Source organism: Eretmochelys imbricata, chromosome 5, assembly GCF_965152235.1.
Source record: "Eretmochelys imbricata isolate rEreImb1 chromosome 5, rEreImb1.hap1, whole genome shotgun sequence".
NCBI lineage: Eukaryota > Metazoa > Chordata > Testudines > Cheloniidae > Eretmochelys > Eretmochelys imbricata.
This window is the reverse complement of record NC_135576.1, coordinates 70457726-70471675: the sequence shown is the minus strand read 5'-3', so window position 1 is coordinate 70471675 and position 13950 is coordinate 70457726. Positions and strand designations below refer to the sequence as shown.

The 13950-nt window shown below is 48.3% G+C and overlaps 1 protein-coding gene across 1 annotated transcript in view; it reads right to left on the bottom strand.

Moving 5' to 3' along the window:
- Positions 1-11852, bottom strand: part of WDR36 (WD repeat domain 36) — a 60525-nt gene extending 48673 nt beyond the window's left edge. Inside the window, exon 1 of the mRNA XM_077817307.1 lies at positions 11605-11852. Within this exon, the coding sequence (XP_077673433.1) occupies positions 11605-11781 (177 nt within the window). The 5' untranslated portion in view covers positions 11782-11852. The remainder of the gene's footprint in view (positions 1-11604) is intronic.
- Between the last annotated feature and the right edge of the window lie 2098 nt (positions 11853-13950).

Here is a 13950-nt window from a genome sequence, read left to right as displayed (position 1 = left end):
AGGAAGTGGGGTGCAAGGTTTTGGGAAGTATTCTGGGGGGAAAGACGCGTCCAAACAGCTCTTCCCCAGTAACCAGTATTAGTTTGGTGGTGGTAGCGGCCATTCCAAGGACCACGGGTGGAATACTTTGTACCTTGGGGAAGTTTTGACCTAAGCTGGTAAAGATAAGCTTAGGAGGTTTTTCATGCAGGTCCCCACATCTGTACCCTAGAGTTCAGAGTGGGGGAGGAACCTTGACATGGTGGCATAGTGGTGGGATTAACCTGAAATCATTTTGAGATCCAGTTGAGATTTTTTGAACTAGAAATACAGATTTTAAAAAGGAATTTTTTTTTCCTGTGGCTTTGAAGCAGCTTTGAAACTGAAAGCATCTTGGGTTTTCCCTGCTTTGTGGCCAAGCAGAGACAAAAGGGGATTATCTTGTGAATTGCAGGTTTTCTTTGCCTGGAGGCAGGGTACTTAACTCCTGCAGGGAAATTCACAGTCTTCCAACCCAGAGGTTTTTTTTTTTTCTTTTCTTCCTAAAAGTAAATAGGGGGTGTGTGTTCTACCCATTTGCTTTTTCTTTGGGCTGGGTAAGCAGGTTTCCAAGTAGTTTGGAGGTTTTTTGCTTTAAGTTGGGCCCAGAACAGAGACAAGGGAATTGTCTTTTTCTGTAGGCTGACAATCACTATCAGAGAATAGGTATTCTATTCCAGCACAGCAAAATTTTACAGCCAAGTTTTGTTTGTTTATTTCTAAACCTCGGGTGTAAAGTTAGTTAAAAACAGAGAGGTTAGAATGACCAAATCCTCAGCTCGACTACAGCTGGAATTAGCCAAATTTCAGGCTGAGGAAAGACAAAGGGAACATGAAAGACAGATAGAACTCATGCGGCTGAAGAAGGAACAAGAAAGGGAGGCAGAACAACACCAAGCGGCTGCTCACAGGAGAGCTATGGAAGCGAGGGACAAAGAACTGGAGGAGAAGGAAAAAGAGAGGAAGTATGTGGAGGAGATGGAGAAGATAAAGGCTCAGCAGAATATCCCAACAAACCCTAGTAATCCTTCTCCAAGTACCACTTCCCATCCCAGAAAGTTCCCCACCTACAAGGCAGGCGATGATACTGAGGCCTTCCTAGAAAACTTCGAAAGGGCCTGCCTTGGATACAACCTCTCTACTGACCAGTACATGGTAGAGCTGAGGCCGCAGCTCAGTGGACCCTTAGCTGAGGTGGCAGCTGAAATGCCTAAAGAACACATGAACAAGTATGAACTGTTTAAATCCAAGGCGAGAGTCAGAATGGGGATAACACCCGAGCAGTCTCGTCGGAGGTTCAGAGCCCTAAGGTGGAAACCAGACATGTCATTTACCCGACATGCCTACCACATTGTGAAACATTGGGATGCCTGGATATCAGGAGCAAGTGTTGAATCTCCAGTAAATTTGCCCTTCCTAATGCAAATGGAACAGTTCTTAGAGGGTGTTCCTGAGGAAATAGAAAGATACATCCTAGATGGGAAACCCAAAACTGTAATCGAGGCAGGAGAGATTGGAGCCAGATGAGTGGAGGTGGCAGAGAAGAAGAAAACTGGTCGCAGTTGGAGCGGAGACCAGAAGGGACCACCCCAGACCACACCCTATTACCGGGGGCCGCCCAAGGCCCCACCTACCTCCCAAAGAACCCTCCAGACCCCTTATCGTCCTGCCACCCCGTTCTCCAGCAACCCTCCTCGCCCCAGTGACCCGTCAGCTGGACGATGTTTTAAATGTAACGAGCTGGGGCATGTAAAGGCCAACTGCCCCAAGAACCCCAACAGATTACAGTTCATTGCACCGGAATCACACCAGAGGTCCACAGGCCCAGATACTTCCCAGATACCCTTAGAGCGGAGGGAAACTGTGAGTGTGGGCGGGAAGAAGGTCACCGTGTGGAGGGACACCGGAGCACAAGTGTCAGCTATCCATGCTTCCTTAGTGGACCCCAATTTAATCAACCCAGAGATCCAAGTGACGATTCAACCCTTCAAGTCCAACTCTTTCAATTTGCCTACAGCCAAGTTGCCTGTCCAGTACAAGGGCTGGTCAGGAATGTGGACTTTTGCAGTCTATGATGATTATCCCATCCCCATGCTGTTGGGGGAAGACTTGGCCAATCATGTGAAGCAGGCCAAGAGGGTGGGAACGGTCACCCGCAGCCAGGCTAAACAAGCCGTGAGGCCTAGCTCTGTTCCGGAAACTGCTATCAGGACCCAGTCAGAGGTGATGGACCTGGACCTTAGGCCAATGTCTGCAACAGCAGTAGTGGATCCAGTCCCAGAGACCCAGACGGAACCAGTCCCAGAACCGGAACCAGCCGAACAACCAACACCAGACCCTGTGTCAGCACTGAATCCAGTACTTGCAACCTCAACACCAGAGGGCCCCACTGAACCTGAACTGGCAGCAGCCGATAACCCTACACAAGAGGCTCAGCCGGAGCCTGAATCCCAACATAGTGCACCAGCGGAGAGCGGTTCACAGTCAACAGAAACAGCTCCATCCCCTATATTGCTTCCAGAGGGACCAAGCCTAGGTCCACAATCCAATGAGGGACTGATGTCTCCAGCATCAAGGGAACAGTTCCAGACCGAACAGGAAGCAGATGAAAGCCTCCAGAGAGCTTGGACAGCGGCACGGAGCAACCCACCGCCTCTCAGCTCTTCTAATCGATCCAGGTTTGTTGTAGAAAGAGGACTTTTATACAAGGAAACTCTTTCTGGTGGACACCAGGAAGACTGGCATCCTCAGAGACAGTTGGTAGTTCCAACTAAATACCGGGCCAAGCTCTTGAGCTTAGCCCATGATCACCCTAGTGGCCATGCTGGGGTGAACAGGACCAAAGACCATTTGGGGGGATCATTCCACTGGGAGGGAATGGGCAAGGATGTTTCTACCTATGTCCAGTCTTGTGAGGTGTGCCAAAGAGTGGGAAAACCCCAAGACCAGGTCAAAGCCCCTCTACAACCACTCCCCATCATTGAAGTTCCATTTCAGCGAGTAGCTGTGGATATTCTGGGTCCTTTTCCGAAAAAGACAGCCAGAGGAAAGCAGTACATACTGACTTTCATGGATTTTGCCACCCGATGGCCGGAAGCAGTAGCTCTAAGCAACACCAGGGCTAAAAGTGTATGCCAGGCACTAGCAGACATTTTTGCCAGGGTAGGTTGGCCCTCCGACATCCTCACAGATGCAGGGACTAATTTCCTGGCAGGAACTATGAAAAACCTTTGGGAAGCTCATGGGGTAAATCACTTGGTTGCCACTCCTTACCACCATCAAACAAATGGCATGGTGGAGAAGTTTAATGGAACCTTGGGGGCCATGATACGTAAATTCGTAAATGAGCACTCCAATGATTGGGACCTAGTGTTGCAGCAGTTGCTCTTTGCCTACAGAGCTGTACCACATCCCAGTTTAGGGTTTTCCCCATTTGAACTTGTATATGGCCGTGAGGTTAAGGGGCCATTGCAGTTGGTGAAGCAGCAATGGGAGGGATTTACACCTTCTCCAGGAACTAACATTCTGGACTTTGTAACCAACCTACAAAACACCCTCCGAACCTCTTTAGCCCTTGCTAAAGAAAACTTACAGGATGCTCAAAAAGAGCAAAAAGCCTGGTATGATAAACATGCCAGAGAGCGTTCCTTCAAAGTAGGAGACCAGGTCATGGTCTTAAGGGCGCTCCAGGCCCATAAAATGGAAGCATCGTGGGAAGGGCCATTCACGGTCCAGGAGCGCCTGGGAGCTGTTAATTATCTCATAGCATTCCCCACCTCCAACCGAAAGCCTAAGGTGTACCATATTAATTCTCTAAAGCCCTTTTATTCCAGAGAATTAAAGGTTTGTCAGTTTACAGCCCAGGGAGAAGATGATGCTGAGTGGCCTGAAGGTGTCTACTACGAAGGGAAATGTGCTGGTGGTGTGGAAGAGGTGAACCTCTCCATGACCCTTGGGCGTATGCAGCGACAGCAGATCCAGGAGCTGTGCACTAGCTACGCGCCAACGTTCTCAGCCACCCCAGGACTGACTGAACGGGCATACCACTCCATTGACACAGGTAATGCTCACCCAATTAGGGTCCAACCTTACCGGGTGTCTCCTCAAGCTAAAACTGCTATAGAACGGGAGATCCAGGATATGTTACAGATGGGTGTAATCCGCCCCTCTGAAAGTGCATGGGCATCTCCAGTGGTTCTAGTTCCCAAACCAGATGGGGAAATACGTTTTTGCGTGGACTACCGTAAGCTAAATGCTGTAACTCGCCCAGACAACTATCCAATGCCACGCACAGATGAACTGTTAGAGAAACTGGGACGGGCCCAGTTCATCTCTACCTTGGACTTAACAAAGGGGTACTGGCAGGTACCGCTAGATGAATCTGCCAAGGAAAGGTCAGCCTTCATCACACATCTCGGGCTGTATGAATTTAATGTACTCCCTTTCGGGCTGCGAAATGCACCCGCCACTTTCCAAAGACTTGTAGATGGTCTCTTAGCGGGATTAGGAGAATATGCAGTCGCCTACCTTGATGATGTGGCCATATTTTCGGATTCCTGGGCAGACCACCTGGAACATCTACAAAAAGTCCTTGAGCGCATAAGGGAGGCAGGACTAACTGTTAAGGCTAAGAAGTGTCAAATAGGCCTAAACAGAGTGACTTACCTTGGACACCAGGTGGGTCAAGGAACTATCAGCCCCCTACAGGCCAAAGTGGATGCTATCCAAAAGTGGCCTGTCCCAAAGTCAAAGAAACAGGTTCAATCCTTCTTAGGCTTGGCTGGTTATTACAGACGATTTGTACCGCACTACAGCCAAATCGCTGCCCCACTGACAGACCTAACCAAAAAGAAACAGCCAAATGCTGTTCAGTGGACCGGAAAGTGTCAGAAGGCCTTTAACAAGCTTAAAGCGACACTCATGTCTGACCCTGTACTAAGGGCCCCAGACTTTGACAAACCGTTCCTAGTAACCACAGATGCATCCGAGCGTGGTGTGGGAGCAGTTTTAATGCAGAAAGGACCTGATCAAGAATTCCACCCTGTAGTGTTTCTCAGCAAAAAACTGTCTGAGAGGGAAAGCAACTGGTCAGTCACTGAAAAAGAATGTTATGCCATTGTCTACGCTCTGGAAAAGCTACGCCCATATGTTTGGGGACGGCGTTTCCACCTGCAAACCGACCATGCTGCACTGAAGTGGCTTCACACCGTCAAAGAAACTAACAAAAAACTTCTTCGGTGGAGTTTAGCTCTCCAAGATTTTGATTTCGACATCCAACACATCTCAGGAGCTTCTAACAAAGTGGCTGATGCACTCTCCCGTGAAAGTTTCCCAGAATCAACTGGTTAAAATCGTCCTTAAGATGTGGAAAATATTGTTAGTCTTTATGTACTTGGTAGTATATTTAGAGATGCATGTGTCTTATTAACTCTGTTTTTCCTAGAGCTCCAGGAAGAAATCCCAGCCAGTGTTTCACCCTAGCTGAGATTTGGGGGGTGTGTCATAAATATAAGGGGAAGGGTAAACACCTTTGAAATTCCTCCTGGCCAGGGGAAAGCTCCTCTCACCTGTAAAGGGTTAAGAAGCTAAAGGTAACCTCGCTGACACCTGACCAAAATGACCAATGAGGAGACAAGATACTTTCAAAAGCTGGGAGGAGGGAGAGAAACAAAGGGTCTGTGTCTGTCTGTATGCTGTGCTTAGCCAGGGATAGACCAGGAATGGAGTCTTAGAACTTTTAGTAAGTAATCTAGCTAGGTATGTGTTAGATTATGATTTCTTTAAATGGCTGAGAAAAGAATTGTGCTGAATAGAATAACTATTTCTGTCTGTGTATCTTTTTTGTAACTTAAGGTTTTGCCTAGAGGGGTTCTCTATGTTTTTGAATCTAATTACCCTGTAAGATATCTACCATCCTGATTTTACAGGGGGGATTTCTTTATTTCTATTTACTTCTATTTTTATTAAAAGTCTTCTTGTAAGAAAACTGAATGCTTTTTCATTGTTCTCAGATCCAAGGGTTTGGGTCTGTGGTCACCTATGCAAATTGGTGAGGCTTTTTATCCAACATTTCCCAGGAAAGGGGGGGTGCAAGTGTTGGGAGGATTGTTCATTGTTCTTAAGATCCAAGGGTCTGGGTCTGTAGTCACCTAGGCAAATTGGTGAGGCTTTTTACCAAACCTTGTCCAGGAAGTGGGGTGCAAGGTTTTGGGAAGTATTCTGGGGGGAAAGACGCGTCCAAACAGCTCTTCCCCAGTAACCAGTATTAGTTTGGTGGTGGTAGCGGCCATTCCAAGGACCACGGGTGGAATACTTTGTACCTTGGGGAAGTTTTGACCTAAGCTGGTAAAGATAAGCTTAGGAGGTTTTTCATGCAGGTCCCCACATCTGTACCCTAGAGTTCAGAGTGGGGGAGGAACCTTGACAACCTGTCACACCCACAGGGCTCCATCTAGTAGGCAGGCGTTCTCTGAGAGCACCCCTGTCAAATCATGTCAAACCATTCCTTTGTTCTTGACAAATCCATGTTGACTGTTACTTATCACTCGTGCAAATACGGACAGACATTTTCCTTTCCAAATGCAAACAAATGGACATCATACCAAAAGGACTGACGGTAAAAAACCATTACAATCAACATACCACACAGACTGTGGTGAGAAATTGTGCCACACACTCTCAAAGAAACTGTGGAACCACCTGACCAACATCCTATACCGCAAATAGGAGAAGATCAAGAATGAACTCTCAAAACTAGAAACTCTCAAAAAACAAAAACCCCAACCTTTCACACAAACTCCCTCATGGCTGGACTTTACAAAAGCTAGACAAGACATTTACAACACACACTTTGCTTCTCTACAGAGGAAAAAGGACACTAAACTATTTAAACTCCTACATGCCACAAGGGGCCACAACAGTGGTTCCCTTAACTCACCCAACAATATTATTAATCTATCCAGCTATACTCTTAGCCCGGCAGAAAAGTCTGTCCTATCTCGAGGCCTCTCCTTCTGCCCCACCACCCCCACAAATACAATACAGTTCTGCGGTGACCTAGAATCCTACCTTCGACGTCTTCGACTCAAGGAATATTTCCAACACACCACTGAACAGAACACTAACCCACAGGAAGCTTCCTACCAACACTACAAAAAGAAGGATTCTGTGTGGACTCCTCCTGAAAGTCGAAACAACAGACTGGACTTCTACATAGAGTGCTTCCGCCGACATGCACGGGCTGAAATTGTGGAAAAGCAGCATCACTTGCCCCAGAACCTTAGCTGTGCAGAACACAACCACATCCACAGCCTCAGAAACAACTCTGACATCATAATAAAAAAGGCTGACAAAGGAGGTGCTGTAGTCATCATGAATAGGTCAGAATATGAACAAGAGGCTGCTAGACAGTTCTCCAACACCATATGCTACAGGCCACTGTCCTTTGATCCCCCTGAGGAGTACCAAAAGAAACTACACCATCTGCTCAAGAAACTCCCTAAAGAAGCACAGCAACAAATCTACACTGTCACACCCCTAGAGCCCCGACCAGGGGTATTCTATCTGCTACGCAAAATCCATAAACCTGGGAATCCTGGATGCCCCATCATCTCAGGCATTGGCACCCTGACAGCAGGATTACCTGGCTATATAGACTCTCTCCTCAGGCCTATGCTACCAGCACTCCCAGCTATCTTCGAGACACCACTGATTTCCTAAGGAAACTACAATCCTGTAGTGCTCTTCCAGAAAACACGATCCTAGGCACTATGGATGTAGAAGCTCTCTACACCAACATTCCACACAAAGATGGACTACAAGCCCTCAGGAATAGCATCCCCGATACCATCATGGCAAACCTGGTGGCTGAACTTTGTCCCCACCCACAACTATTTAAGATTTGGGGACAATGTATACCTTCAAGTCAGCGGGACTGCTATGGGTACTCGCATGGCCCCACAGTATGCCAACATTTTTATGGCTGACTTAGAACGACGCTTCCTCAGCTCTCGTCCCCTTATGTCCCTACTCTACTTGCGCTACATTGATGACATCATAATCATCTGGACCCATGAGAAGGAGGCCCTTGAGGAATTCCACCATGATTTCAACAATTTCTACACCACCATCAACCTCAGCCTGGACCAATCCACACAAGAGGTCCACTTCCTAGACACTACAGTGCTAATAAGCGATGGTCACAAAACACCACCCCATACTGGAAACCTACTGACCACAAAACTTACATACCTGCCTCCAGCTTTGATCCAGACCACATCACACGATCCACTGTCTACAGCCAAGCTCTAAGATACAATCGCATTTGCTCCAATCCCTCCAATTTGCTCCAATTGCCCAGAGGCAAACACCTACAGGATCTCTATCAAGCGTTCTCAAAACTACAGTACCCACCTGCTGAAGTGAAGAAACAGATTGACAGATCCAGAAGGGTACCCAGAAGTCACCTACTACAAAACTTGCCCAACAAAGAAAGTAGCAGAACGCCACTAGCCATCACCCACAGCCCCCAACTAAAACCTCTCCAGCACGTTATCAAGGATCTACAGCTTATCCTGAAGGACAATCCCTCACTCACAGACCTGGGGAGACAGGCCAGTCCTCGCTTACAGACAGCCCCCCAACCTGAAGCAAATACTCACCAGCAACTACACACCACACAACAAAATCATCAACCCAGGAACCAAACCCTGCAACAAACCCCGGTGCCAACTCTGTCCACATATCTATTCGAGGGACACCAGATCGGCCCTAATCACATCAGCCACACTATCAGGGGCTCTTTCACCTGCACATCTACCAATGTGATATATGCCATCATGTGCCAGCAATGCCCCTCTGCCATGTACATTGGCCAAACCAGACAGTCTCTACGCAAAAGAATAAACGAACACAAACCTGACATCAGGAATCATAACATTCAAAAACAAGTAGGAGAACACTTCAATCTCCCTGGTCACTCAATAACAGACCTAAAAGTGGCAATTCTTCAACAAAAAAACCTTCAAAAACAGACTCCAACGTGAAACTGCGGAACTGGAATTAATTTGCAAACTGGACACCATCAGATTAGGCCTGAATAAAGACTAGGAGTGGTTGGGTCATTACAAAACCTAAACCTAACTTCCCCCATACTAATTTCACCCTACTGTTACTCTCACCTTCTTGTCAACTGTCTGAAATGGGGCACTCTCATTACCACTTCAAAAGTTATTTTTCCTTCCTTGTTATCCTGCTGTTAATTGAATTGCCTCGTTAGACTGACCTCACACTTGGGAAGGCAGCTCCCATATTTTCATGTATTTATACCTGCTCCTGTATTTTCCACTCCATGCATCTGATGAAGTGGGTTCTAGCCCATGAAAGCTTATGCCCAAATAAATTTGTTAGTCTCTACGGTGCCACAAGGACTCCTTGTTGTTATCACCTTAGTATCTTCTAGGTGTTTGCAAATTGATTGCTTATTTGCTCCATTATCTTTCTGGGTACTGAAGTTAAACTGATTCGTCTATAATTCCCTGGATAATCCTTATTCCCCTTTTTACAGGCTGACACTACATTTGTCCTCTTCCAGTCCTCTGGAATCTCTCCCATCTTCCATGAGCTTTCAAAGATAATGGCTCAAATATCAACTCAGTCAGCTCCTTGAGTACTCTAGGATGTATTTCATCAGGCCCTGCCAACTTGAAGACATCTAGTTGTCCAAGTAATTTTTATTTTTTCTATTTTAGCCTCCGATCTTACCTCATTTTTACTGGCATTCACTATGTTAGATGTCCAATTGTTACTAATCTTTTTGGTGAAAACCGAAACAAAAAAGTAATTTAGCTCTTTCGCCATTTCCACATTTTCTGTTACTGTCTTTCCCCCTCTCTTTCAGTAATGGGTCTATCCTGTCCTTTCTCTTAGTTCTAATATAGTTTTAAAATGTTTTCTTGTTACCCTTTAAACCTCTAGCTAGTTTAATCTCATTCTGTGACTTAGCCTGTCTAGTTTTGCCCCTACATGTGTTTTGCTTGTGTTGGTTTTTTTATACTCAATAATCTGACCTCAATCCCCCTTTTTGTGGGACTCTTTTTCTGAGTTTCAGATCACTGAAGATCTCCTGGTTCAGCCAGGATGGTCTCTTGCCATACTTCCTATCTTCCCTACACAGTGAATGCATAATAAATACTTGAAAAACTGCCAACTCTCTTGAACGGTTTTTCTCCTTAGACTTCCTTTCTATGGGATCTTGCCTACCAACTTCCTGAGTTTGCTAAAGTCTATTTTCTTGAAATCCATTTTCTTCACTCTACTCTTTTCCATCCTACCATTCCTTAGAATCATGAACTCTACCATTTCATGATCAATTTCACCCAAGCTGCTTTCCACTTTCAAATTCTCAACCAGTTGCTCCCAATTTATCAAAAATCAAACCTAGAACACCCTCTCCCCTAGTAGCTTTTTGCTTCCAAAGCATTCCAAGAACTCTCATTTACTTATAAGACCCTTTTTGTATGATTAGATTAACTCTCTGGATGATGTGGCCCAAGTGGGGCATTTGAGGAGAGTCAGCATTACAACACAGAGGAAAATCTGCACAGATCTAGAGGAAGGTGCTATGGCACCCATACTGATCGTGGGAAACAGAGAAGTGGTGGGATCCCGGGCAGGAGGATACACAGTGTGTGTGTCACAGACTTATGCTTTGTTTTCACTTTTCCCTGCTTAAAAAGGTGGGGGAGGAGATTGGGGGGAGACCGGAGTTATTGCAAGTCTTGTAAAATCCTAAATGGAAACAAGGCACCTTGTAGGTCAGGGGTGGGCAAACTATGGCCCGCGGGCTGGATCCGGCCCCACAGGGCTTTGGATCTGGCCCGCGGGATTGCCACTCCTGTGGTGCCATGGGCCCTGTGCTGCTCCGGGAAGCAGCCAGCACCATGTCCCTGCGGCCCCTGGGGGAGGGGGGGCAGAGAGCTCTGGGTGCTGCACTTGCCTGTGGGTACCTCCCCCGAAGCTCCCATTGGCTGCTTCCTGGTGCGCACCATTGCCACCCCGGAGCCCACACCCTGAACCCCTCCTGCACCCCAACCCCCTGCCCCGAGCCCGCTCTTGCACTCCACACCTCTCCCTGCACCCCTGCCCTGAGCCCCCTCCCGCACTGTGCACCCCCTCCTGCACCCCAACCCCTTCTCTGAGCCCCCTTGTACACACCACACCCCTCCTCAGCCCTAACCCCTTGCCCTAAGCCCTTTCCTACACACGGCACTCCCTCCCGCACCCAACCCCTGCCCCAGCCCTACACTGATGGCCCTGCAAGCAATTTCTCCACCCAGATGTGGCCCTCGCTCCTGAAGGTGGAGGCAGCTGGGCCGGGAGAGGGGGCGCGGCTTGTGTGGCCGGTGGGGCGCGGACTGGGGCGATCACGCATACTGCAGGACAGGAGTGGGCATCGGAGCCCACGGGGGGTCACTCACGCTGCGGGGCAGAGGGAGGGGCCACATGATCCGGCGGGGCGGGAAGGGCTATGGGGGGTCGCTCAGGGGGAGGGGCAGTGGGAGCCGGGGAGAGGCGGGGGTCACTCACGTTGTAGGTGTGGAAGCTCCTCCCCGCGGCGGTGAGCAGGTAGAACTCGCGGTGGCGCTGGTGGTAGCGCAGCACGTGGGGCAGGTGGTTGGAGTAAAGGCCGAGAGCGCGGAAGCCCGAGAAGAGCGCGCTGCCCCCGCCGGGGGCCGCCCGCACCGCGCTGCCCGCACGCGACATCCCCCAGGCTGGGCCGCCGGCACGCTCACCCACAAAAGCACGCGTCCGTCCCAGAGCGCTGCGGAAACAGCCCCACCCCTTCCGGCGCCACCGGCTCGTAGCAACGGCCCAGCGGCCCCGGAGCGTCCACGAAAGGGGCCCCCCCTACGCCTGCGTCCGCGCGCTCCGAGTTCCGCCTTCCGCGATGGTGGGGGGGCTGGGAGAGAGAAAGACTCCCTCCACAGCCGATCGCGTCTGCGCAGGCGCTGCCCCTGCCGGCGACTGGTTTCTTGTCGAGCTCCCCGTGAGGTAGCCAGTGTTCACCTCGCCGCGTTCTCGGAGGTGCACAGCAGCTCGGGTGCCCCGGCGTCCCGATATTTAGTTGATTGGCCCGCGGCCCGACCGATGAACGGTCCGGATGCCATTTGTCCTGATATTCTGCTTCGGCAGCTCTCCAGCCTTTTTTTTTTTTTGGCTTGGGGCGGCAAAAAACCTAGAGCTGGCCCCGGGGGGCGGTGAGCCTGTGGCTGCCCCCCCCATGTGTCCCGATATTTTGTTCTGGTCATCCTAACTCCAGTGCACCCAGCCCTGTGGCTCCTGACACCGTTTCGTAGAATATCAGGGTTGGAAGGGACCTCAGGAGGTCATCTCGTCCAACCCCCTGCTCGAAGCAGGACCAATCCCCAATTTTTGCCCCAGATCCCTAAATGGCCCCCTCAAGGATTGAGCTCACAACCCTGGGTTTAGCAGGCCAATGCTCAAACCACCAAGCTATCCCTGTCACTCCCCCCAAACCCTTACATGTCCTGTGCCATCCCCATCTGCTCCCAGATTGGGCCACTGATGATCCCAACTAATGAAATGGGGGCTCTCCTCCCAGGTGATGGGCTCAGACTTTGCTCCACAGCTGGGCTCGGATCTTACTTGTTTATTTAAAGGTGCAAGCTGAGAGTCTCGTCACCTGACACCCTGACTCTAAGAGCTGAGGCTTTGAGAAAAACAACAAATATCACCAGACTAGAAAAAAAAAAAGCAGGAGAGTGAGCCCCAATGCTGTCATGGGGAAAAGCATGTCAGTTTTATATGATTATAGTCTATTTGTTAATCACTGACATTACACCCCGTCCTGCATGAGATGCAGATAACAGCCCAATCCTACAAACTTGCATCATGTTTGATGCTAACATGAGCCATCCCCATTGATTTTAGTGGTACCCTTCACAGAAGTAAGAAGTCAATAATACTCAGTATGATTGAACTTGGGACACCAGAGGGTGCCTAAAAAGAGAGTTTGTGTTCTAGATTGGATTGATGTTTTTTCCCCTTAGTTTCACACAAATCTGGCATTCTCTAGGGTTGCCACCACTGAGGTACCAAAAAGCCAAAACAAAACACAGGACATCCGGGATGATCCTGAGCCCAAAAAACTGAACTGATGGTGGTTTTTACTGAGCACCTTTACAGATTTCCCAGGACAGCTAGCTCCAAAAAGGGACAAGTATAGGAAAACATGGACAGGTGGCAACCCTAATTCTCAGCATGCTATTGTTTTGTTATTTACTTCAGAATAGCTTCTATGGAAAAATCTTTGTGACAGAGAAAAGAAAAGCTGAAAACTAAAGAAATAATGGTGGTTAAAATCTGCCTAACCTCAGGCTTTTGACCTGAGACTCATGCTTTTGGGGGATTTTTCCAGGCCCATGGAACTGTTCCCAGAACCTAAAGCCTTTTATGGGTGCCATAGTTGTGGTTGCTGCAAAAGCTGTTGGTACAGATACAGCAGCCATAGTGTGGCTACAGAGAATCTAGATTAAATTTCCCACATGCTGCAAAGAACAGATGCATTCTTGGGTTTCTGTATTGGCCTAATTCACCTAAAATAAGTGAGAGATATTTTCCTGATTTTTCTTTAGAATATATTTTGTACCAATGTATTTTGAGACAACAAATAGAAGCACAGGGAGAAGAACAAACCACCCAGAAGGAAGATCTGTATTTTCCATTGTAGAGATGTATGGCTGACACCCTAAATGGAAGGGTTGGTGGAGGGAAGAGAAAGGATCTACTGAGAAAAATCTTCATTAATGCAGAATTAAGGTTGCCTGGTGGTGTCTTGTACCCTTCCAGAACATTTTTGGGCACACTTGGCTTCTGAAGTTCTAATGGTTTAAAGGGAATTGGAGGTTGGGA